Source organism: Ranitomeya imitator, chromosome 7 (assembly GCF_032444005.1).
Source record: "Ranitomeya imitator isolate aRanImi1 chromosome 7, aRanImi1.pri, whole genome shotgun sequence".
In the NCBI taxonomy this organism is placed as follows: domain Eukaryota; kingdom Metazoa; phylum Chordata; class Amphibia; order Anura; family Dendrobatidae; genus Ranitomeya; species Ranitomeya imitator.
Window position 1 is genome coordinate 54,795,730 of NC_091288.1, and position 26,897 is coordinate 54,822,626.

Here is a 26,897-nt window from a genome sequence, read left to right on the forward strand (position 1 = left end):
CGTATTTTTTGCGAGTTTTACGGACGTAGTTTATGCGCTCTTACGTCCGTAAAACTCGCAAGTGTGAAGCCGGCCTTATTGTTAGTGCAGGTTATTAGGTGTGAGGCAGATAAGGCGCAGAGTCCGGAGTGAGAGGCGCACAGGCTGCACGTCCTCATCACACAGCGCGGGCACTGAGGAGCATGCGCGGCCGCCCTCCCCGAGCACGAGCATTCCTGTGTGACCCCCGCTCTGTGAGCCCGGGCGGGGGCGGGGCACGCGGACCCCCCGCCCCTTTCAGGTGTTGTTTAATATAATTCGGCCGTGCGGCGCCTGCGCGTTCTGCTCCTCTCAGTGATGGCTCCGTAGAAAAAGTTTTGTTGCAGTGAAACAAGTGATAGAAAGGCAGCGGGGGCTGGAGGCGGAAAAGACGCTTGGCCGGGGACGCGACACAAAGTGCGGGCTGAGACCGGCCGAGCTCCCGGCGGCGGCGGCGGCATGGAGTGACTGACATGTGAGTGCGGGGCTGGTGCTCGGCGATACTTCCGCCGCTCCGGACCGAGCAGGGGGTCACGGCTGTCATTGCTCTGCCCGCACAGGTTGGCAGAGAGCTAAGGGGCGACGAGGAAGAAGACGGCGCTCGCCATGGACGAGGAGGCGCAGAGCAGGGCGATGGTGACCGAGCGGAGGAAGGCCTGGGCGAAGAGCAGAGATTCCTGGCAAGCCTCGGAGGCAGAGGATGTCTCAGCGGAAGCCGCACGGATCCCCCGGGCTGTGCAGGGGAAGCTGCAGCTGGGAGAGGGCTCCGGTCAGTAACCGCACAGTGTCCAGCTCTGCGGTCACAAGCGGCTGCCCCCGTCCTTACCCATCGTGCGGAGCCCGGGTGCCATGGTGTGTGTCCCCTGCCCGGGTGCCATGGTGTGTGTGTGTCCCCTGCCCGGGTGCCATGGTGTGTGTGTGTCCCCTGCCCGGGTGCCATGGTGTGTGTCTCCTGCCCGGGTGCCATGGTGTGTGTCCCCTGCCCGGGTGCCATGGTGTGTGTCCCCTGCCCGGGTGCCATGGTGTGTGTCTCCTGCCCGGGTGCCATGGTGTGTGTCTCCTGCCCGGGTGCCATGGTGTGTGTCTCCTGCCCGGGTGCCATGGTGTGTGTCTCCTGCCCGGGTGCCATGGTGTGTGTCTCCTGCCCGGGTGCCATGGTGTGTGTCTCCTGCCCGGGTGCCATGGTGTGTGTCTCCTGCCCGGGTGCCGTGTGTGTGTGCGTGTGTGTCCCCTGCCCGGGTGCCGTGTGTGTGTCCCCTGCCCGGGTGCCATGGTGTGTGTCCCCTGCCCGGGTGCCATGGTGTGTGTCCCCTGCCCGGGTGCCATGGTGTGTGTCTCCTGCCCGGGTGCCATGGTGTGTGTCTCCTGCCCGGGTGCCATCGGTGCGTGTGTGTGTCCCCTGCCCGGGTGCCATCGGTGCATGTGTGTGTGTGTCCCCTGCCCGGGTGCCATCGGTGCGTGTGTGTGTGTGTGTGTCCCCTGCCCGGGTGCCATCGGTGTGTGTGTGTCCCCTGCCCGGGTGCCATCGGTGCATGTGTGTGTGTCCCCTGCCCGGGTGCCATCGGTGCGTGTGCGTGTGTGTGTGTCCCCTGCCCGGGTGCCATCGGTGCGTGTGTGTGTGTGTCCCCTGCCCGGGTGCCATCGGTGCGTGTGTGTGTGTGTCCCCTGCCCGGGTGCCATCGGTGCGTGTGTGTGTGTGTCCCCTGCCCGGGTGCCATCGGTGCGTGTGTGTGTGTCCCCTGCCCGGGTGCCATCGGTGCGTGCGTGTGTGTGTCCCCTGCCCGGGTGCCATCGGTGCGTGTGTGTGTGTGTCCCCTGCCCGGGTGCCATCGGTGCGTGTGTGTGTGTCCCCTGCCCGGGTGCCATCGGTGCGTGTGTGTGTGTGTGTGTCCCCTGCCCGGGTGCCATCGGTGCGTGTGTGTGTGTCCCCTGCCCGGGTGCCATCGGTGCGTGTGTGTGTGTCCCCTGCCCGGGTGCCATCGGTGCATGTGTGTGTGTGTCCCCTGCCCGGGTGCCATCGGTGCGTGTGTGTCCCCTGCCCGGGTGCCATCGGTGCGTGTGTGTGTGTGTGTCCCCTGCCCGGGTGCCATCGGTGCGTGTGTGTGTGTGTGTCCCCTGCCCGGGTGCCATCGGTGCGTGTGTGTGTGTCCCCTGCCCGGGTGCCATCGGTGCGTGTGTGTGTGTCCCCTGCCCGGGTGCCATCGGTGCGTGTGTGTCCCCTGCCCGGGTGCCATCGGTGCGTGTGTGTGTGTCCCCTGCCCGGGTGCCATCGGTGCGTGTGTGTGTGTCCCCTGCCCGGGTGCCATCGGTGCGTGTGTGTGTGTGTGTCCCCTGCCCGGGTGCCATCGGTGCGTGTGTGTGTGTCCCCTGCCCGGGTGCCATCGGTGCGTGTGTGTGTGTCCCCTGCCCGGGTGCCATCGGTGCGTGTGTGTCCCCTGCCCGGGTGCCATCGGTGCGTGTGTGTGTGTGTGTCCCCTGCCCGGGTGCCATCGGTGCGTGTGTGTGTGTCCCCTGCCCGGGTGCCATCGGTGCGTGTGTGTGTGTCCCCTGCCCGGGTGCCATCGGTGCGTGTGTGTGTGTGTCCCCTGCCCGGGTGCCATCGGTGCGTGTGTGTGTGTCCCCTGCCCGGGTGCCATCGGTGCGTGTGTGTGTGTGTGTGTCCCCTGCCCGGGTGCCATCGGTGCGTGTGTGTGTGTCCCCTGCCCGGGTGCCATCGGTGCGTGTGTGTGTGTCCCCTGCCCGGGTGCCATCGGTGCATGTGTGTGTGTGTCCCCTGCCCGGGTGCCATCGGTGCGTGTGTGTCCCCTGCCCGGGTGCCATCGGTGCGTGTGTGTGTGTGTGTCCCCTGCCCGGGTGCCATCGGTGCGTGTGTGTGTGTGTGTCCCCTGCCCGGGTGCCATCGGTGCGTGTGTGTGTGTCCCCTGCCCGGGTGCCATCGGTGCGTGTGTGTGTGTCCCCTGCCCGGGTGCCATCGGTGCGTGTGTGTCCCCTGCCCGGGTGCCATCGGTGCGTGTGTGTGTGTCCCCTGCCCGGGTGCCATCGGTGCGTGCGTGTGTGTGTGTCCCCTGCCCGGGTGCCATCGGTGCGTGTGTGTGTGTCCCCTGCCCGGGTGCCATCGGTGCGTGTGTGTGTGTGTCCCCTGCCCGGGTGCCATCGGTGCGTGTGTGTGTGTCCCCTGCCCGGGTGCCATCGGTGCGTGTGTGTGTGTGTGTGTCCCCTGCCCGGGTGCCATCGGTGCGTGTGTGTGTGTCCCCTGCCCGGGTGCCATCGGTGCGTGTGTGTGTGTCCCCTGCCCGGGTGCCATCGGTGCATGTGTGTGTGTGTCCCCTGCCCGGGTGCCATCGGTGCGTGTGTGTCCCCTGCCCGGGTGCCATCGGTGCGTGTGTGTGTGTGTGTCCCCTGCCCGGGTGCCATCGGTGCGTGTGTGTGTGTGTGTCCCCTGCCCGGGTGCCATCGGTGCGTGTGTGTGTGTCCCCTGCCCGGGTGCCATCGGTGCGTGTGTGTGTGTCCCCTGCCCGGGTGCCATCGGTGCGTGTGTGTCCCCTGCCCGGGTGCCATCGGTGCGTGTGTGTGTGTGTGTCCCCTGCCCGGGTGCCATCGGTGCGTGTGTGTGTGTCCCCTGCCCGGGTGCCATCGGTGCGTGTGTGTGTGTCCCCTGCCCGGGTGCCATCGGTGCGTGTGTGTGTGTCCCCTGCCCGGGTGCCATCGGTGCGTGTGTGTGTGTCCCCTGCCCGGGTGCCATCGGTGCGTGTGTGTGTGTCCCCTGCCCGGGTGCCATCGGTGCGTGTGTGTGTGTCCCCTGCCCGGGTGCCATCGGTGCGTGTGTGTGTGTCCCCTGCCCGGGTGCCATCGGTGCGTGTGTGTGTGTCCCCTGCCCGGGTGCCATCGGTGCGTGTGTGTGTGTCCCCTGCCCGGGTGCCATCGGTGCGTGTGTGTGTGTCCCCTGCCCGGGTGCCATCGGTGCGTGTGTGTGTGTCCCCTGCCCGGGTGCCATCGGTGCGTGTGTGTGTGTCCCCTGCCCGGGTGCCATCGGTGCGTGTGTGTGTCTCCCCTGCCCGGGTGCCATCGGTGCGTGTGTGTGTGTCCCCTGCCCGGGTGCCATCGGTGCGTGTGTGTGTGTCCCCTGCCCGGGTGCCATCGGTGCGTGTGTGTGTGTCCCCTGCCCGGGTGCCATCGGTGCGTGTGTGTGTCTCCTGCCCGGGTGCCATCGGTGCGTGTGTGTCTCCTGCCCGGGTGCCATCGGTGCGCGCGTGTGTGTGTGTGTGTGTGTGTCTCCTGCCCGGGTGCCATCGGTGCGTGTGTGTGTGTCCCCTGCCCGGGTGCCATCGGTGTGTGTGTGTCCCCTGCCCGGGTGCCATCGGTGTGTGTGTCCCCTGCCCGGGTGCCATCGGTGCGTGTGTGTGTGTCCCCTGCCCGGGTGCCATCGGTGCGTGTGTGTGTCTCCTGCCCGGGTGCCATCGGTGCGTGTGTGTCTCCTGCCCGGGTGCCATCGGTGCGCGCGTGTGTGTGTGTGTGTGTGTGTCTCCTGCCCGGGTGCCATCGGTGCGTGTGTGTGTGTCCCCTGCCCGGGTGCCATCGGTGTGTGTGTGTCCCCTGCCCGGGTGCCATCGGTGTGTGTGTCCCCTGCCCGGGTGCCATCGGTGCGTGTGTGTGTGTCCCCTGCCCGGGTGCCATCTGTGCGTGTGTGTCCCCTGCCCGGGTGCCATCGGTGCGTGTGCGTGTGTGTCCCCTGCCCGGGTGCCATCGGTGCGTGCGTGTGTGTCCCCTGCCCGGGTGCCATCGGTGTGTGTGTGTGTCCCCTGCCCGGGTGCCATCGGTGCGTGCGTGTGTGTGTGTCCCCTGCCCGGGTGCCATCGGTGTGTGTGTCCCCTGCCCGGGTGCCATCGGTGCGTGTGTGTGTGTGTCCCCTGCCCGGGTGCCATCGGTGCGTGTGTGTGTGTCCCCTGCCCGGGTGCCATCGGTGCGTGTGTGTGTGTGTCCCCTGCCCGGGTGCCATCGGTGTGTGTGTCCCCTGCCCGGGTGCCATCGGTGCGTGTGTGTGTGTCCCCTGCCCGGGTGCCATCGGTGCGTGTGTGTGTGTCCCCTGCCCGGGTGCCATCGGTGCGTGTGTGTGTGTCCCCTGCCCGGGTGCCATCGGTGCGTGTGTGTGTGTCCCCTGCCCGGGTGCCATCGGTGCGTGTGTGTGTGTCCCCTGCCCGGGTGCCATCGGTGCGTGTGTGTGTGTCCCCTGCCCGGGTGCCATCGGTGCGTGTGTGTGTCTCCTGCCCGGGTGCCATCGGTGCGTGTGTGTCTCCTGCCCGGGTGCCATCGGTGCGCGCGTGTGTGTGTGTGTGTGTCTCCTGCCCGGGTGCCATCGGTGCGTGTGTGTGTCCCCTGCCCGGGTGCCATCGGTGTGTGTGTGTCCCCTGCCCGGGTGCCATCGGTGTGTGTGTCCCCTGCCCGGGTGCCATCGGTGCGTGTGTGTGTGTCCCCTGCCCGGGTGCCATCGGTGCGTGTGTGTCCCCTGCCCGGGTGCCATCGGTGCGTGTGCGTGTGTGTCCCCTGCCCGGGTGCCATCGGTGCGTGCGTGTGTGTCCCCTGCCCGGGTGCCATCGGTGTGTGTGTGTGTCCCCTGCCCGGGTGCCATCGGTGCGTGCGTGTGTGTGTGTCCCCTGCCCGGGTGCCATCGGTGTGTGTGTCCCCTGCCCGGGTGCCATCGGTGCGTGTGTGTGTGTGTCCCCTGCCCGGGTGCCATCGGTGCGTGTGTGTGTGTCCCCTGCCCGGGTGCCATCGGTGCGTGTGTGTGTGTGTCCCCTGCCCGGGTGCCATCGGTGTGTGTGTCCCCTGCCCGGGTGCCATCGGTGCGTGTGTGTGTGTCCCCTGCCCGGGTGCCATCGGTGCGTGTGTGTGTGTGTCCCCTGCCCGGGTGCCATCGGTGCGTGTGTGTGTGTCCCCTGCCCGGGTGCCATCGGTGCGTGTGTGTGTGTCCCCTGCCCGGGTGCCATCGGTGCGTGCGTGTGTGTGTCCCCTGCCCGGGTGCCATCGGTGCATGTGTGTGTGTGTGTGTCCCCTGCCCGGGTGCCATCGGTGCGTGTGTGTGTGTGTCCCCTGCCCGGGTGCCATCGGTGCGTGTGCGTGTGTGTCCCCTGCCCGGGTGCCATCGGTGCGTGCGTGTGTGTCCCCTGCCCGGGTGCCATCGGTGCGTGCGTGTGTGTCCCCTGCCCGGGTGCCATCGGTGCGTGCGTGTGTGTCCCCTGCCCGGGTGCCATCGGTGCGTTTGTGTGTGTCCCCTGCCCGGGTGCCATCGGTGTGTGTGTCCCCTGCCCGGGTGCCATCGGTGCGTGTGTGTGTCCCCTGCCCGGGTGCCATCGGTGCGTGTGTGTGTGTGTCCCCAGCCCGGGTGCCATCGGTGCGTGTGTGTGTGTCCCCTGCCCGGGTGCCATCGGTGCGTGTGTCCCCTGCCCGGGTGCCATCGGTGCGTGTGTGTCCCCTGCCCGGGTGCCATCGGTGTGTGTGTGTCCCCTGCCCGGGTGCCATCGGTGCATGTGTGTGTGTGTCCCCTGCCCGGGTGCCATCGGTGCGTGTGTGTGTGTGTGTCCCCTGCCCGGGTGCCATCGGTGCGTGTGTGTGTGTGTGTGTGTGTGTGTGTGTGTCCCCTGCCCGGGAGCCATCGGTGCGTGTGTGTGTGTGTCCCCTGCCCGGGTGCCATCGGTGCGTGCGTGTGTGTCCCCTGCCCGGGTGCCATCGGTGCGTGCGTGTGTGTCCCCTGCCCGGGTGCCATCGGTGCGTGCGTGTGTGTCCCCTGCCCGGGTGCCATCGGTGTGTGCGTGTGTCCCCTGCCCGGGTGCCATCGGTGCGTGTGTCCCCTGCCCGGGTGCCATCGGTGCGTGTGTGTCCCCTGCCCGGGTGCCGTGTTTGTGTGTCCCCTGCCCGGGTGCCATCGGTGCGTGTGTGTGCGTGTGTGTCCCCTGCCCGGGTGCCATCGGTGCGTGCGTGTGTGTCCCCTGCCCGGGTGCCATCGGTGCGTGCGTGTGTGTCCCCTGCCCGGGTGCCATCGGTGTGTGTGTGTCCCCTGCCCGGGTGTCATCGGTGCGTGTGTGTCCCCTGCCCCCCTATCTCCTGCCCAGGTGCCATTGGTCTGTCAACACCCCCCATACCCCTTGTCTAGGTGCCATCGGTGTAACCCGCCCCCACCCTGTATTATATGTATTTTTTTTTTTTTATTTGTAAGCAGAAGGGAACGTGTGAGAGTATTTGTTTTGGGGGTAATCGTAGCCCCGTAAAATGATGTAACTAAACCTCTCTTTTGGGGTTATCCTGACAGTATCTATCTATCCCTCCCATATCTATCTATCGTGCAAAGCCTACCAGGCAAAATAAAACCTCAATATATGTAAAATAGATGAAGGCAGCACAACATTGGCCAAAAAAAATTGGTTTATTGACCCATCATGTCAGGTGGCGTTTTATTTCAAATATGGAACTTTTCAAAATTTCCACATTTGGAGCGAAACATCGCCTGACATGATGGGTCAATAAACCACTAATGTTTTGGACCTTTGTTGCCTTCATCTTTTATGTATACATTTTGTTTTTTCTTCTCCCTATTGTCCTGTGGAGTATTTGAACCTGTGACATTGTGCAGATACCACATTCAGTAATGGATTTGTGCAGCCATTCGTCCATTCCGCCCCTCACATTCACAGATTCTTCATCTTGGCCCCATACAAGTAGCATGTGTTTTTGTTTCTCTCCTGGACTTGGTTTTGGTGGGGTTAAATCTCCTGTTTGGATGACATTGTCTTAAAGTCAGCAGTGTGTCCTGTAATCTGGATTAGTGGCAGCTTCTATAGAAGCAACATGTCCCAATTTTTCTGCTGTTTGCAATAAACCAATCAAACATGAACAATATAAATGGTTCAACACAACAAGTGATTTCTGGAAATTCCACATAAAATGCCTCTTACTGACTACTGCTATCTGTGCATTGGTCATCCCCTTCATGGCGAGCGTCGTTAGGACTCGGTGGAGTTCTTGCTGTTGTAACCTGATGCATAGACAGACTCCAGTTTTGACAGCTTTCCTGAGGATTCTTAGCCCATTCCTCATCGGTTATGGCCTGAATCTTGGATTTTGGGCATGGAGACATTCCGTGTTTGTGGCTATGTTCAGACTGCCAATGAGGTGGTAAATGCAGGATAATATTAATAATTTTATTTCTATAGCGCCAACATATTCCGCAGCACTTTACATCTTAGATGGGACTTGTACAGACAATAGAAGACATTACAGAACAACCAGGTTCTGTCTAGACTTTCGTGGACCACAACATTTGGCTGTCTGAACTCTGCCTTACTGTGCAAATCTGAATCTCAGACCTTGTTGCCACTAAATCTCGCAGATCTTTTTCAGTTATTCGTTGAGTCTGCCTCCTCAGGAATCTGGCAGCAGCCGGTGACGGCTTCCTCTTTCTGCCACATCCAGGAAGTGTAACCGGTGTCCCTGTAACTTTGAACTTGTGAATTATGTTTCCAGCTGTATCTCCAGGTACATTCGATCACTTTCCATCTGTGTCCTTGTTTGTACGACGCAGTGATCGCTTAATGTTCTGCACCCTCTCTCGATTTCTGAAGCCCTTGCTTCATTATATCAGGTGAGCTTAAGAAAAAGCCTGATTTGCAAATGTGTAACCTTATAAGTTTTTTCGATCCCGAGGGGGGAGTATTCTGAGACTGCTGAATTTGGAGAAACCACTTATGACATTAGTTGTGATGAGCTATTGAAATTGTTCTTGCTTTACTGCAAACTGCAGAAAGTTTGTAAAAAGTTGCAAATGTAATTTGCAATCTTGGCTGTCACTGTATTTGTGTTGCTTTAATTAGTGGATCTCGTTGGAGAGCTCTGTAAACTTGACCATATCATTATTTATGACCGTTTACCCTGGGGGAAGATACATTTTGATACGTTACTATTTCTATGTTTTTTTTTTTTGTTTGTTTTTTTTTTTCTGCTATATACACGCACCCAAATCATCACAATAATAATTAATTTTATTTCTGTAGCGCCGACATATTCCGCAGCACGTTACGTTTAAGTGGGGACATGCACAGCCCCTGCCAGGTGATTCATTTTGTAGAGAACACAGGAGTTTTTTGCCGAGCTTTCCTATGTAAGGGCGAGTTTGCAGAAAATATGATGTAATGTGTATGGGGGCCTTGGAAGAAACTGATTATGGAAGGCGTATGATTCCTTTGAAGTGATGCCCATGTGAATTGTTGGCATGCTGTCCCTTTTTTTTTTTTTTTTTTATATGGGGTAGTACACGTACCCATGGAGTCCTCCAAAATCTGATGAGGTTAGGGCATACTCTGGGTCTCGCGGATCTTGCACTCAGATGTGTTGAGTAGATCAGGTCTTTCTGCTGTTCGGTCATTTCACACAGTTGAGTTTTGCCTTTGGCCATGTTCAGTATTTGGTCAGTATTTTACATCCGTATTTGTAAGCCAAAACCAGGAGTGGAACAATAGGAGGAGACGTATAAGGCCATGTTCACATTACGGCAATGTGCAGACGGCATCCGTTACACAGCGGCACTAACGCTATGTAACGGATGTGTTAGCGCACCCATTGACTGCCACTATGTAGCACATCGCTAACGCATGTCATAATCGGCATGCGTTAGCGATGTGCCGGACCCTCGGACGCGGGCTGCAGCTTTTCCAGGTCCGTCACCGATGGCTCAGATGGAGCATGTGTGCCATCGCATAACGTGATCTTTACAAGGCATTAGCGCTGGTGCAGTCCGTTTTAATGCATTCGTTGAACGGACTGCAGCAACGCAATGTGAACCCTGCCTTAAGGTACCTTCACACATAACGATATTGTTAACGATATCGTTGCTATTTGTGACGTAGCAACGATATCGTTAATGAAATCGTTATGTGTGACAGCGACCAACGATCAGGCCCCTGCTGGGAGATCGTTGGTCGCTGAATAAAGTCCAGAACTTTATTTCGTCGCTGGACTCCTGCTGACATCGCTGGATCGGCGTGTGTGACACTGATCCAGCGATGTCTTCACTGGTAACCAGGGTAAACATCGGGTAACTAAGCGCAGGGCCGCGCTTAGTAACCCGATGTTTACCCTGGTTACCATGCTAAAAGTAAAAAAAAACAAACACTACATACTTACCTACAGCTGTCTGTCCTCCAGCGCTGCGCTCTGCACTCCTCCTGTACTGTCTGTGAGCCGGAAAGCAGAGCGGTGACGTCACCGCTCTGCTTTCCAGCTCCCAGACAGTACAGGAGGAGAGCAGAGCACAGCGCTGGAGGACAGACAGCGGTAGGTAAGTATCTAGTGTTTGTTTTTTTTTACTTTTAGCATGGTAACCAGGGTAAACATTGGGTTACTAAGCGCGGCCCTGCGCTTAGTTACCCGATGTTTACCCTGGTTACCGGCATCGTTGGTCGCTGGAGAGCGGTCTGTGTGACAACTCTCCAGCGACCAAACAGCGACGCTGCAGCGATTCGGATCGTTGTCGGTATCGCTGCAGCGTCGCTAAATGTGAAGGGGCCTTTATAGAAACACGTCACCACTTCTGCATTTATCACCCACGCCTGGTGTGGCTTACAAATACTGATGTAAAATACTGAATGTGGACTAAGGTTGCATACTGTGCAGGTGGCGAGCACAGATTTGTATCTGGCCGAAGAGAGGACTATAGAGACTTGGTGATTGTGTACAGCAGAAGACTCTCATCAGTCAGTTGCTTGACTGTAGGGTACAAGTGTCTCTCCTTAGACTTGTGCCCCATGTGTTACTGTACATAGGACATCTCAGCGGTACTGGACAATTAGAGAAAGTCCTTATCCAAGATGACCAGGAATGCAAGATCATATTCTGCCTATTATTCATAGTAAAACGTCTGTGAGACCTTTGCAAAACTTTGTCCTGCTTGTTTTTTTTCCCAATTAAAATCTGGTTATAGTGTGGGAAAAGTGTTTTAATACCCACAAGCCTTTCACCAGACATTGACCCTACAGCCTTGAGGCTGAGAATTTTTATTGCTCGTAGAATGAAGCAACCAGTCATTTCTATGATCATCCGCTGATCTGTTCTCATAAAATCGCTTGTATTCTTAGCAATAGTCTGTCTGGGGTTCCGACATTTCCGTTCGCCTTCCTGCACACAGACGCTGACGCACCTGACAAACCTTTCCTAGGTGAAGCCGCATCAGGCAAAAGTTGGTGACATTTTTTCTAAAGCGTTTTTTCCATTAGGCTGTGTGCACACTTTGCAGATTTGGTGTGTTTTTTGTTTTTGTTTTTTTTCCTTGCAGATTTTCTAGGTAAACCTGAAGCAATCACTGATTGCCAGGAAAGTGAATAAGAAACCTGAAGTGTCATGCATATGTTTCTTACTTGTGACTTGCAGATTTGGTGCAGAAAATAATCTGCAGTGTCAATTCTTTGTGCGTTTTTGCCCTGCGACTTTCACCATCTACTTCATTCATATCGGTAAAAAGCGTACTTTTTTTGCAGCTGCCTTTTTTTTCCTGCCAGAAGATGCAGAAATCATACCCAACGTGTGCCCGGTTTGCAGAGCCACCACTGCCGACATCTATTTGAACTGGCTTGAGGTTGTAAGTGTGAACCGGCTGACAAAAGATGGAACACGTGGACAACAATGTCGTTTTGACGTTGATGTGTAAAGTTTCGTTTCTTTTTGTTGCACTTTCAGTTGGATTCCACCTGAAAGATGTTGTGCGCACATATCGCACATCTTCGCCTGTTTTATGGAAAACTGATTTTTATCTGTTGGAAAATTCCAAAATGGGGAAAAGTAAAAGAAAACTTGTAGGCAACTCCACTTTTTTTGATGACCCGATTTGAGACTTTATGTAAATAATGGGATCTTTGTGGTCACAGCAGTTTGAACGCACAGGATTTTTTTTTTTGTGTGACTCTCTAATGGGGTTGTCCAGGTCTTGTATATTGATGACCTAACCTATTGTGGGACCTCTATGTCCCATCTTTCAGTTCCTGCTGCCGCTGAATGTAAACGGTGCTGTGCCTTGCTGAGATTGACCACTACAGTGTGCAGAGCTGTGCTGTTCTGCCTCTCAACACTTTGTACATCTGACTGCGGCGGGAGCTGCATACAGTTGATTTGTGAGTGTCAGACCCACCACAAACCAAAACTTTGGGCTCAGTTCATTATTGCATTCATACCTATTTTTGGGTATCTCTTCCATTTTTTTTTTTCCAAGTTGCACCCAATTCGAAATCTATTTTCTATTTTTTTCATGCAAGAAAATTATTGCACAAATATCTGAGTTGCGAGCAGCACTTAACGGAGGAGAAAACGTGTTAAGATATAACCAAAATGAAGAGCATTGTTGTGCACAAAGCACTTGAACCCACATGCCCCATTTTGAAGACTTTTGCACTAAAGCTGGCAATGATTTCCAGAAGGGAGGGGGGGAAGTGACTTAAAAACCCTACAAATGATGAATTGGGGCCCTGTAGAGTTCATTTTGAAATCTGACTATTGCGATCTATCATATGCATATAAGTTGGGCTATGTGTGCGTTGAACTTATTTGGGGAAAAAATTGCAGCAGTTACATCTGTCCGGAATCCTGCAGATTTTGATACGGAAGTACTGTGTGTTTACCACACATGGCACACTTTAAAAAGCCCAGTAATACATGCGAAGGATAGATTTGTCTTATCGGCATCCTCAACCCCAGGCGATTCCATTTGACTTATTTTAATGAAAAATCTAGAGCAGCATCCAATGCGATTAGAATACATACAGAAATGTTTTCCACCTCTGGCATGGTGAAAGTGTTTTAGCTGCTGATGAATGTGACCTTGTAGAAGTCATTGTAGTTTCCTTAAGGTCCTCCACCCTGCTGAACAGTGTGCGTATAGTATAGATTACAGTCTGACGGATGTGGCACCATATTGTCTAAGTTTTGTGTAAGCCTCTGTGTACAGTGTATCTGCATGGAGTCTGCTTATGTTATTTAGGAATGCCTTTGCTGTGTTTTTTTTTTTTTTTTTGCATGACCTGTGGGCAGAGCAACCACATTCCTTGTGGTTCTCATTATATCATAATCTGCAGACCTGTACAGAATTCTCTTTAATGGATTTTTTTTCTGGTTTTCTTTCTCGGCCCACCAGCCAAAATTGCAAGATAAGCAGGAATGGCAGGTTTAAGGTGCCTACAATGTGTATCCTTTAGTTATACGTCACAAATTTATGTTCTCCTGGAAGGGCAGATATGCAGTTGTGTGAAAGTGTTTGCCCCTTCCTGATTTCCTTTTCTTTTGCATGTTTGTCACACTTAATTAAACTTGTTTGGTGATCTGAAAAAAAATCCAAACCTACAGGGCCCTGTGTGGAAAGTGATTGCCCCCTTAACCTAATAACTGGTTGGGCCACTGTTAGCAGCATCAACTGCAACCACGCGTTGGCGATAATTGGCAAGAGTCTTTTACTACGCTCTGGAGGAATTTTGGCCCTTATCTTTGCAGAATTGTTGTAATTCGGCCACATTGGAGGATTTCCGAGCATGAACCGCCTTTTTAATATCATGCCACAGCATCTCAAACGGATTGAGGTCAGGACTTCGACTAGGCCATTCCAATGTCTTTTGTTGTTAATCCATTCAGTGGTGGAGTTGCTGGTATGTTTTGGATCACTATCCTGCTGCATAACCTAAGTGCGCTTCAGCTTGAGGTCACAAACAAATGGCCGGACATTTCTCCTCACGATTTTTTGGTAGACAGCATGATTCATGGGTTCCATTTACAACAGCATGTCTTTCAGGTCCTGAGTCAGTAAAACAGCCCCAGACCATCACAATACCACCACCATATTTTACTGTTGGTATGATGCTCCTTTTCTGAAATGCTGTTACTTCTACACCAGATATAATGGAACGTATGCCTTCCAAAAACTTCACCTGTTCTCTTGTCAATCCACAGAGTAGTCTCTCAAGTCTTGGGGATCATCAAGATGTTTTCTGTAAAACTGAGACAAGCTTTTATGTTCTTATTGCTCAGCAGTGGTTTTCATCTTGGATATCTGTCATGCAGGCCTTTTTTGTCCAGTCTTTCTTATGGTGGAGCAATGAGCACGAACCTTAAGTGAGGCCTGCAGTTCTTTGGATGTTGTTGTGAGGTCTTTTGTGACCCCTTGGATGAGGAGTCACTGCACTTTTGGGGTCATTTTAGTTGGCCTGCCACTCCTGGGAATGTTCACCACTGTTCCAAGTTTTCAACATTTGTGGATAATGGATCTCACTGTGATTTGCCTGAGTTCCATAGATTTAGAAATGGCTTTATAACTAGATGGGTGAACCCGAACAGTAAAGTTCGGCGTCTGTACCAAACACCTATTGTACAGGCACCGAACGCTGACTTCACAAGGAAGTCAGTGTTATTGTTTGGGTTCGGCCCCCGAACACTGGGTGTTTGTCGCACTGTCATGTGCATGACAGCGCAGCAAACGCTGCTTCTGATCGGCAGTAAAGTCATTCTTTCCATTTGCTTTGTAGTGGTGGCAAATGGGGTTCATATTTGTGGGGTTGATGTCACCTTTACATTGTCCAGTGACATCAAGCCCACGGGTTAGTAATGGAGAGGCGTCGATAGGACACCTATCCATTACAAATACTATAGTTGTATTGTAAATAAGCACACAGACAGAATAAAGTCTTTTATTTTAAATTAAAACAAAATTCACTGTTTTTAAATTAAAAAAAAAAAAATCACCGTTATACTCTCCTAACGCCCACTCTATTGAAGCCCTCGTCTGCAGTAATAAAGCAAAAATAAAAAACAACCATATCCCTCATCTGCCCGACGTTCTGCCCCACGCCATAATCCATATCTTGGGGTAAACAGTTTTCAACCTGGACGGTGCCAAGATGCGACCATTCAGGCTGAGAACTGCTGGGAGAATGAGCTGCTGCTTTAGCTTGACTGGTTGTCAAAAATGGGGGGTGGTGACACCCCTTTATTCTTGACACCCCGCCTTGCTAACGCCGACAGTTGAAGGTTGCAGCCCCCAACTGTCGGTTTCTTCTGGCTGGTAATCAAAAATACAATTTTTTTTTTATTAAAAGCGCAGGTGCTGGTTGATGAATACTCCCATCAGCCACTGCCTGCTCTCGCGGTTAGCGGCAGCAAGCATAGGCTGATGGGAGAAGTAGGTCCCATCAGCTGACACCCGTGACCGGAGGTAAACTTTATACCTCCAATCAGAGCCGCGGGCTCACGCTGTTATTTGACAGCGTGGGAATCACAACTGTCTGACTGGTGGTAATGATTTTACCACTGATCCGAAGCAGTGTTTGCTGCACATGACTACGTGGCAAACACTGGATGTTCAGGAACCCCAGGGTTAGTGCCGGGTACCGTTCTGGTTCCCTGACCCAAACTTTTCTTTTTTTTTTTTTTACTGTTCGGCTGGACCCAAACATCCATGGGTCAGCCCTTCTCCATTTATAACCTTTTACAGACTGATAATCTCAATGACTTTGTTTCTCAAAAATCACGGAGTTGTTTTCCAAGCAGAAATGTAAAAAAATGTATACGGTATATCAAGTTTATAAAAAAAAAAATTAAAGGCATAATACATATAACAAGTAGCAAAAGAAAACAAAGCACAGAAAGTCTTGTGTGTGAAGGACATCATAACATTGATCGCCGGGTAAGGAGAGGCTGGGCAAACAGATCATCAAAAAACCATGATTCCTGATACTAAAAAGTGCTAAGTGCAGATAAAGTGAAATGATCCCAAAGACCATAAAGTCATATGTAATGGGTACTGACTGCTGTAAAGACCTGTATCAAACAGCAAACATTGCTATTCCCCAAAAGAGATATCATATATACCCTAAAGTGCCGCTTACCCACTCTAGTGCCCGCCAATGTGACATCCAGTGCAGCCTCCGGGTAATGGTGATAATTGCAGGAATTTGGTTCTATTACACAAAATCTGCTCATCAGCGTCTAAAATACATTCCTGCTGTACTGGTTTATCAACTAAGTAACTACCTTTTCTCTTTTTTTTTTTTCATTTTTTTTCATCTGGAATATAATATGCAGAAATATTTGCCATTTAACGTACGTTGTAAACATGCAAAGAACCTCAGAAATCCATTTAAGAAAATCCCATATTCATCACTTTGGTTGGGGGCAATGGAAGCACATTTCATATGTTAGGATGTCCTCTCCATTCAAGATGGCTAACATTACATGGCACAGCTGGAAGAACACTGCTCTGGGCTGCATTTAGTAAGAATATGGGCATAGGGTGTGGAATCCTCTCTAGTGTTAGCATGTCATCTAATATTTTTGGCACATTCATAAAGCAACTGTAATATTTTCTATGCCAATAAACTGCCAGCCAGCTTAACCCGGTGTACGACATATAGAAGGATCGCAAAGAATATCAACTGTGCCAAATTCTCCATCTGCATAATATGGAGGGACAACCGATCAAGCTATATGATGAGAATGGTTTTGTTTTTTGTATACCGCAATCATTTATCATGTTAGACACTGGACTGGATTCTTTTTACATTTGTGAATGTAAAGAAACCATTGCGGCATACCGTCTCATAGGCACTAGTGTCTCTATTCCATAAAATCCCCATAAGCTAATCCTTGATGGATATAAAGAAGAAAAAATCTAAACATATTTTAATTTTTTTTTAAATCCATATATTATAACTCTTTTTTTTTTTTTTGACATTGAAGGGAGGTGGGTTAACCTGAATAATTACTTGCAACTTTTCAAAAAATGTTGGTTATTTGTGGGGGTGCAAATGTAGCCAGAAATGTTGTGCTATTTGTATGAATTTTGCACTTAAAAGTTGAAGGCAAAAACAAACTCCCCCCCCGCATGTGCAAAATTCATGAACGGTGTAGTGTGCGCGAGTTTGAAGAATACCAATAGACAAAAGAAAAGACACTTTAGATATAAACACAAATGGTGAATTGGGGCCTGACTGTGCCTTTCCAGAGGGGGTCATAGTTTATAGAAAGGGGTGCAGCCCAGCATGCAACGCTGCAAAGTTTTTTTGCAAATTTCTTGCACGCAGAAACCCAGTTAATAGGTGGTATAAGCTGTAGACTAGACGTAAAAAAGATGGGCCATGTTTCTGCTGCTGATTAATCTGATGCATTTTTAGACTTTCTAGTTTAGGGCTTGCACTGTCTAATTCTAGTATAGATATTTATGCCACAGTGTATAAATTGCAACGTTTTTGTGAAACTTCCGGTAAGATGAATCGCCATGTATGATGTGACAGGTTCATCCTTCTCTCCTAGAACAGCTGCGTCTTATTTCCATATATTTGTGTAGATGACAGTAATGTCTGCGTGCGCTGATCATGTATCCACAGCATAGTTGTACAAGGATGGGTCTAGTGGGTATATTGAAATTTCCCCTTCATGACAATATAGGGGTCACCTTGCCTAGAAAAATATTTGTACAGTAAAGATCAACTGCTGACCCTCCTGTCATGTCGTGACTTGTAGATGGTGGAATGTTTTTCTATTTTGTGTTTTTCCTGGAAGCTGCTGTTCCTGCAGTCACTTATTCATAGGTAAGGCGCAGCACCGTTCCTCCTAACATTATATGGTGGATTGACAGCTTGGCATTATCATTCTCATTTTCAGTAGGGCTGATCTGTTATGTAGTCTGACACTAGCACCGAGTTCTCAGAAAGGATCCCATACAGTTGTGTTTTTGCCATGGAACAATTCTGGATTTTACTGTCCCAGCAAAGTGCGATTTATTAACACGTTGCTTATTCTTGGCAGATTTGAAGCAATATCCATTCTGCAGCATGTCAATTTTCAGTGTTTTTATATCCTTCACTTATTCTGATGATTGGGGGAAAAATGTAGTTTATTTTTTTTTATGCAGCATTTTTCTTGCCTAGAAACACATTTTTAATGCACGACTGTCTGCAACACATGCTTGGTGCGCACGTACCATCACTATTTCAGTGGCATTGTTGGTACACTTTGTTCACCTGTTGCGCTTTTACTGCTTTTTTTTTTTCTCCAGCAAATCCTGCTATCTTGACAGTGAAGAAGCCTCAGAAAAAAATTCAGATTTTGCTTGTTTTTTTTTCTTGTTTTTTTGCTTAGTCTTTGCCATACTAAATGTGCGTGCTAATAGTTTAGTGACAAAAAAATTATATTCTATTGTAGGCTACATGCCCACGTTCAGGAATTGCAGTTTTGACACAGCGTCAAAAACACAGCGACCAGCTGTTACAGCACACTGGGTGGGATTTCTGGAATTCCCATGTTCACTGGGCGTCTATATGCAGCTGCAGATCACCCACAAACAAACTGACATGCGGCGCGGGTTTACAGGCAGCCGCATGTCCATTCTTCTTGTATATGGCGCGGGTTTACAGGCAGCAGCATGTCCATTCTTCTTGTATGTGGCGTGGGTTTACAGGCAGCAGCATGTCCATTCTTCTTGTATGTGGCGCGGATTTACAGGCAGCAGCATGTCCATTCTTCTTGTATGTGGCGCGGGTTTACAGACAGCAGCATGTCCATTCTTCTTGTGGAGATGCGAGTCTCCCCAACATAGAATGTATTGGATATGGTAAATCTGTATGAATCAGTGAACGCATGCGGATTTACCTGCGTCCAAATCTGCTACTTCCTGATTGTGGGAACGTGCCCCAAAGGTTTTGGTACAAAAAAAATGCAAAACCTTCACCATTCATTCATTTCAATGGGTGAAAATTGCTGAAAAAACAGTGAAGGAAGTTACATGCTCAATTGTGCAAAAAAAAAAAGTGCAAAGCACAAAATCCTAATGACAAAAAGCCAAGGTGTGCGCATGAGTTCTGAAGTCTCATAGACTCTGCTGGGACTGTAAAACGTAGTTGGAAATTTGCATTAAAAAACCCACTGTGTGAACACACCCTTAGAGGCGAGACCTGTACTTTCTAGGAATTTATGGCACATCTTGACTTATTTCAGATGGCAATGCTCCTTTCCATTAGTCCTTTGATACTGTGGTACAAAAGTAACAATAGAGACATAGTTATAACTAGACAATATCCTGGATGGATCAGTCGGGAGGGTTACGTTCTCGCGGTCAGGAATAGCAGCGTTTTGGATCGGGTGCATTTGTTCTACAGTACAAGCACAGTGGATGGCGTTTCTAGATATCCCACGGCCACTGTGCTTTTATTTAACGCTGCGTACACTCTCCCGCGGTGCAGGTTTACGAGCCGCAGCATGTCCATTTCTGCGGTGAATCCGCACGTACTGACAAACAAGTGTAATAATTAGAATGCGGCGTTTGGACACAGCAAAAATACCCTGCTACTATTCCTGATCGCGGGGATATAGGCGTGAGGAGGTTGGGTTCCGCTTGCGCCATCTGTAGCTTATGTAAGGGCAGAGATGGCGGTATGGCGCGTATCCAATCTGTCTTCTCTGCTACCGATCTTGGCAAGCTTTTGCTTTTTCGTTTTCCCCTGACCTTTATCCCTTGTCCACCTTACACTTCCTACTGTGGGCAATCTCCAGTCTATGGCCTGCCTGATGATCTGATTCCTCCAAATTCTGACAGATGACAAAGCTGAAACTCTTATCTGGTGGGGTTGGTTTTTCTGTTTGTTAATTGGGTGTATCTCGTTAAAATTGATTTTTTTTTTTCTATTTGCAGGTAATATTCCTAATGAAAAGATTACAATATGGTTAAATGACTGCAGGTAAGAGTTTTTTTGTTTGTTTTTCTTTATAATTTTTTTTTTCTCTTTCCCTCCTTGGCAAACTTCCTATTTCCTTCTCTCCTTTCAGTGGTTCTTCTAACTTCTGTATCTTATTTCTTCTCTCGGTCCTGACTTCCTTCCTGAAGTTTTCATGATATGTCCTGCTGTAATCTTCCTGCTTAAAGGTAACCTGCATGGAAAGTGTAGAGGTGGAAAAATGGGTTCCTGAAGTGTGCGCTGATCTGTTTTCTTCACATGTTGCCCCAAAAATACATTGGCCGAGTGTGTGGCATTGTCAGTAGGATCCATGCCCATGCAGGGGTTAGAAGATATAAAGGTGTCCATGCATTTACACTTTCAGTCACTGCTCTTCCAAGTAATTAACATTTTATAGTCTTATACAAATTATGCATTAAGTGCTCTGGGCATGAAAACGCATTACAAACCGCAGACATATGCATCCTATCATTTAGAATGCATTCTGCAATTTTTGTGCACATGATGCGTTTTTTTTTTCCGCAAAAAAACGCATTCCGGTAAAAGAAGCAGCATTGTTCATTAATTTTGCAGATTTTTCACGTTTTTCCCGCTATTCTATGCATTTGGGGAAAACGCACCAAAAATGCGAAAAAAAACGCATGCGGATTTTTGGTGGAAATGTCCGTTTTTTTGTCAGGAAATTTCTGCTAGAAAATCCTGACGTGTGCACATACCCTAAGGAACAAATGCCTTCCAGGGGTGTTTTCTTGCCTAGGACCAGCATCTTTAGCTTCATTCCTCGTTGTCGGATTTCCTTGCCTGAAGTCCACAAACATTGAGCTTTCATCAGGTGGGAGAGGAAAGGACCTGGGGAGGTACTGGTAGTTGCTTCTTACAGGGATTATCCAAGAAATGTAATAGAAAAATCTTTTGCAAAAAGGTATTCTTTATCTAGTGCACTGTCAGGTTTTTGAAGATGACAACTACTAGCTAGATCGTTGTGCAGCCCGTCTTAGATTTCAGAAGACACACGGTAGGACGGGCTGCATGAAGATACACACTAAAACGGTCAGGCTGACTAGGATGGATGTTCATTCTCAGTCCGCTAAAGAAAGGTGTCGATCTTCTCCTTTAGTCGGTGTCCTGTCAGGTTGACTGAACAGAGGAACGTGCGTTCAGGATGCTGGACCTGACACTGCTCTCACCAGACGTCTGTCTGGATCAGTTGTTCTTCATCTGCTCTTGTGTTCCCTCTGAAGGTTCGGATGGGCTGTGATTGATGAGTTGCCATCTTTCAGATCTTGACAGTGTACGTAATAAAGCATACCTTTTTTGCTTAAAAAGTATTTAGAAAGATGTGTAATACGTAAATGCGTATTTATTTTATTACATTTTCTCTGAGAGCCCCTTTAAGTGCTCTGGCATGCCCAGGGCCCTTAATGTTTAATTGCATATCGGTTAAAATGCCAATTATTCTTGGAATACAACAACCATTTGGACATGTAAAGATGTCCATGGATTTTCCATTTTAATGCCCTTATGGGTGGTTTGGGAGTCGATCTTGCTGACAGATTCCCTTTATATCCTGGCAAATTAAGTACCAAAGACCTATTATATCCTGTAACTCACCATTGTCTTTACGTTGATATTTCTGCAGGGTGTTTCAGTCTTTAGATATGACTGCTGCCAACTTACCTTCTTACTACTGGCTGCAGATCTTCCACAGACATTAAATAAAATTCAACCTAAAACACTAAACTCTGGCTGTAAATTTCCTGGTGCTCTCCAGTGCTATGGCTCCTATGCAGGAAGCTTTTGTTTGAGTACATTTGATATGAAAACTGTAAACCTGCAATGACTATGTTCACATGTTTCCATCATTGTGAGGTTTTGCACTAGAAAAAAAAATACAACTTGGCGAAACCATGCAATAAAAAAAGCTAGGCTTTAGGGGAACCTATGCATCTTATGAGCAAATGTTAACCTGATGCCGGTCCTTTATCAAACGTGCCCCTCCATAGTATGTCTTCTGAAAGCCTATTAACATGCATTATAGTGCAAATTTCAGAGGTTTTTTTTTGTCTGAATCCAACAGAAAAATAAATGACATCAGATGAAAATTCTCAATAAACCGCAATAAAGTGACGTAGCGGCTTTGGAGCAAAATGCACCTAAACTGGCTCCGAAAACCGCATTAAACACACAGAAAAACCACATCATGTAAAAACACAATCCAAATGATTTTTCAAAAATGCTGTAACTTGTTGTAGACATTCCAGCCAGATAGTAAGTACAAGAACAAACCCTTCACGGATGTTTGCATGGACATAAGTAGATAACTTGCTGCATACATGGCCTTCTAAAACTGGTGCCACCGGTAAGTCCGGAGAAACGATTCACAGCAATTTGTGGGGTACGCGGCATCATGTGAGCACAACCAGCACTTCATGGAGAAGACAAGGAGCAGGCGTGCAGACCCGCACTTTGTGTGACAGTTTAGGGATGGACCCCTTTTTAATGCAGACAGCTGATACCGCTTACTCCGCAAATTGCCTTGGATCCTTTCACCGGACTTACTGATGGCCCCAGTTTTTGAAGGCTATATATGCCGCAAGTATCTGCCCTATATCCATGCAAAAATCTGTGAAGTGGTGGGGGTTTTTTTGTTTTTTTTGGGAGTGCAAGTAAATTTCTGGATTTTTTAAAAATCACTCGGACTTGTGTCCTTTCATTATACTTGGCCTATGCGAATTTTCTGTATGTATGGTTTGTCCGATGTGCACCTTGGAGGTATTCTCTTTAGTGCTCTCACTTGCGTGCAAACTATCTGTCCCATTCTCATCCAGGAGAGGTGGATGATTTTTCTCATTTATCATCCGTATGCAATCATTTACTGGACCATATACAGTTCCATGTGCTACAGAATTGTGATGTATCTGTAAAAACCTTTATGCTTCCATGATTTTCCTACTAGTGGTACAGATTGCCATAGAAACTGCCAGTGTATATTTTATTTAAAAAAATAAAATGTTCTTCAGGTCCTGCAGCCGGCTCCAGAACTTGAGATTAATATGCTGCTGTACTATACAACCTTCCTATATATATTTTTATTTTTTATTTTTTCGTTTCAGAGCAGCCCACTCTCGGCCCCCCACAAACGGTCTGCATAGTCACAGATTAACTTTGACACCTCCTCGCGTCTGCCCTGGCGGTAGCGCCGCCCTCCTCGCGGCTGCCCTGGCAGTAGCGGCTGCCCTGGCAGTAGCGCCGCCCTCCTCGCGGCTGCCCTGGCAGTAGCGCCGCCCTTCTCGCGGCTGCCCTGGCAGTAGCGCCGCCCTTCTCGCGGCTGCATACACAAGTGATGGGTCTACATTGGAGACTTGTAAGGTCCAATTTGCAGTTGATGTCTAATATTCTGTTAGAAATCTGACAGTTGCACATTCCGGCACTCGGTAGTAAATGCTGTATTGCAGATGTTTTTGTGCTTAGAAACGGGTATGATTAACGAGCAGAGGGACTTGCAGAATATCACTTGTAACTTCATTGTTGACCATCTTTCAATTGTTCCGTCATATCCCATTTTTTGCCATTTTGAATTGATTGCTCTTGTTATAACACCTAAAACTGGACAGATCTAATAAAGGAAAGGAAAAAGGTCCAGAATTATAGGACCTGCACTTTGAGATGCGGATGGTTTACAATTAGCAGAATTGTGAATGCAGCTCCTGTCTCTAATGCAGGCTGGGAGCATTTATTATTCCATGATTTCTAAGCATTTCTATCCTCTTTATTTACTTTTTTCATAGCATGATGAATTGCTTTTAGCATTTTTCCAGTTTTTAACTGTGTTTTTCCAACACCTTGTTTTGGGCCTGAACTGAGAAAGGACCCAGACTGCTGTTACCTCCCCGCCTGTTGTCTGCCGGCACGGAGCGGCCAGCAGCTTCTGCTGACATCATATTGATAAAGCAGCAGCTCTTCTTCCATTGAGCGTGACTGCGGACTTCATGCTGATTGACAGCCGGCTCCTCGCTGCAGAACTGTCAATCAGCATGACGTCAGCAGTCACGCCTTGCCGGCATAAGTGAGGAGGAAGAGCTGCTCTGTTGGTGCTGAGCAGCTGAAGCCCCAGCAGGAGCAAACGGTGACCGGTCTGTGCCGGCATCGGATAGAACAAGCAGGTAGTTGACTACCGGCATGGTTAGTTTTTAGGCCCATAGTATAAGGAAGAGAAATAAAAAAAAAAAAAACAGATGTAGACAATCCGAGCCCCTGAGCTCAATGTCAGAGCGACACCAGAGACTGTGCTGCACCAGGGAAGGGTAAGAAGTGTGGGGTGGGATTCCTTTCTGCAATGAGCGGAGTCAACAAGTAAGGTTTGCTTAAAGGAGAGTAAACCCCTTGTAGGTAACCGGTCACCTGAAAAACGCCATTAACCTGTTAATTTCCTCCCAGCAGCGGTGCTCTGTGGCGGGCGGGATCAGAACGCTATTAACCTGCAGGGTAACCTCATCTGCAAGTCAATAACGTTGTTTTTTGTTTTTTTTTCAGTGACAGGTTCCCTATATAGTATGTTCATGCTGAGGTTTATAGGGGTATCACCGGCAGCAAGATGCTACGACCACTGATCGCTAAAATTTTACCAAATTCATGTTCAACAGGAAGGTCAAAGCAAATGATGCGCTCGGCGCCGTGTACACTAGATCGCTTAGTGCCCGTAGGCTGCCATGGTTCTCGGCAGTGCTAGTGCTGTTTACACAGGACCATTGAGTATATTTTGTGCTGGGCAAAAGATCATTCCCCTAATGAACAAGCTTATTCATAACTGTCCACAGCCTGTTTACACTAATCGTAAGAAGCCGTGTTTGTAACGCCGCTCATTCACAGTTATTTGCAGTGTGAATGAAGTTTCTTGATTTATTTTGCAGTGTAAGGGTATGTGCACACATCAGGATTTCTTGCAGAAATTTTCCTGACAAAAACCGGACACTTCTGCCAGAAATCCGCATGCGATTTAACCGTGTTTTTGGTGCGTTTTTTATGCATTTTTTTCCCAAATGCATAGAATAGCGGAGAAAAACGCCGAAAATCTGCAAAATTAATGAACATGCTGCTTTTTTTTTTTACCGCTATGCGTTTTTTCACGGAAAAAAAAACGCATCATGTGCACAAAACATGCAGAATGCATTCTAAATGATAGGATGCATAATGTGTGCGTTTTTAATGAGGTTTTTATAGCGTTTTTACCGCAAAAAAACGCAAAAAAAACCTGAACGTATGCACATAGCCTAAAAGCCGCTTTAGACGTCGGGTCAAAGGGTGGGTTGCAGGTAATTGTTATCCAAAACGTGAGTCGTCTTTTATATTGAGTTTAATACACAGAGAACAATGATCCTAAAATGCAGCTAAATGCATAAATCGATAATCGCGGTTGCCCCATAAATTCTTCTCAGCCGCACGCCATAACACAGCAACTTAAAACGCATCATAAACAAAATAGAAGATCTTTTTAAAAAGAAAAGGATTGTATGTAGGAGTGAATGAATTGGACTGGTTAATTGTTGCTCGCCCCGAGGGTGTCTGCTAGGTCTTCACTTGTCTTTAGTACGTGGGAATGCATACACTTACAATGAAGTAAAACATAAATGTGTATTGTCAATCTAAAAATTAATAATGGCACTTTCTCAGGCTTAATTGTATTAAAAAAAAAAAATACCTTAGATTAAAAGAAATGTCACTTTGCTCTCTGTAAACATTTTTCCCGGTTATGTAGCTCCAAAATATTCTGTAGGGTTATAGACAGATGGTCTGCACTCATCTGGGGCTCTAACATCCCTAAAACGAGTGCATGCGTCTCAACAGGTGAGCGGATACTGACGTCGTTGAATAATCCCCTTTAATTTATATGGAGCGTAGACTTGTTCTAGTCCATTTACAGCCATATTTTACTTTACATTAGTGATGAACGAGCGTACTCAGGAAAAGGTGGTATCTGTGCATGCTCCGGTGCTAACTGAGTGACTTCGGCTTGCTCGAATAATAAGTTTGAGTCTCCATGGCTGTAGGAGCCGCGCAGCCTTCGGGGACTCTGGCCGCGCAGCCTTCGGGGACTCTGGCCGCGCAGCCTTCGGGGACTCTGGCCGCGCAGCCTTCGGGGACTCTGGCCGCGCAGCCTTCGGGGACTCTGGCCGCGCAGCCTTCGGGGACTCTGGCCGCGCAGCCTTCGGGGACTCTGGCCGCGCAGCCTTCGGGGACTCTGGCCGCGCAGCCTTCGGGGACTCTGGCCGCGCAGCCTTCGGGGACTCTGGCCGCGCAGCCTTCGGGGACTCTGGCCGCGCAGCCTTCGGGGACTCTGGCCGCGCAGCCTTCGGGGACTCTGGCCGCGCAGCCTTCGGGGACTCTGGCCGCGCAGCCTTCGGGGACTCTGGCCGCGCAGCCTTCGGGGACTCTGGCCGCGCAGCCTTCGGGGACTCTGGCCGCGCAGCCTTCGGGGACTCTGGCCGCGCAGCCTTCGGGGACTCTGGCCGCGCAGCCTTCGGGGACTCTGGCCGCGCAGCCTTCGGGGACTCTGGCCGCGCAGCCTTCGGGGACTCTGGCCGCGCAGCCTTCGGGGACTCTGGCCGCGCAGCCTTCGGGGACTCTGGCCGCGCAGCCTTCGGGGACTCTGGCCGCGCAGCCTTCGGGGACTCTGGCCGCGCAGCCTTCGGGGACTCTGGCCGCGCAGCCTTCGGGGACTCTGGCCGCGCAGCCTTCGGGGACTCTGGCCGCGCAGCCTTCGGGGACTCTGGCCGCGCAGCCTTCGGGGACTCTGGCCGCGCAGCCTTCGGGGACTCTGGCCGCGCAGCCTTCGGGGACTCTGGCCGCGCAGCCTTCGGGGACTCTGGCCGCGCAGCCTTCGGGGACTCTGGCCGCGCAGCCTTCGGGGACTCTGGCCGCGCAGCCTTCGGGGACTCTGGCCGCGCAGCCTTCGGGGACTCTGGCCGCGCAGCCTTCGGGGACTCTGGCCGCGCAGCCTTCGGGGACTCTGGCCGCGCAGCCTTCGGGGACTCTGGCCGCGCAGCCTTCGGGGACTCTGGCCGCGCAGCCTTCGGGGACTCTGGCCGCGCAGCCTTCGGGGACTCTGGCCGCGCAGCCTTCGGGGACTCTGGCCGC

The 26,897-nt window shown here is 50.5% G+C and overlaps 1 protein-coding gene across 2 annotated transcripts in view; it reads left to right on the plus strand.

Moving 5' to 3' along the window:
* The first annotated feature begins 294 nt into the window (after positions 1-294).
* Positions 295-26,897, plus strand: part of ITPRID2 (ITPR interacting domain containing 2) — a 74,210-nt gene continuing 47,607 nt past the window's right edge. For both annotated transcript variants that reach the window (XM_069733234.1, XM_069733235.1), the window contains exons 1-3: positions 295-493; positions 579-787; positions 19,721-19,766. In XM_069733234.1, coding sequence (XP_069589335.1) covers positions 625-787; positions 19,721-19,766 — 209 coding nt within the window. In that variant the 5' untranslated portion in view covers positions 295-493; positions 579-624. The remainder of the gene's footprint in view (positions 494-578; positions 788-19,720; positions 19,767-26,897) is intronic.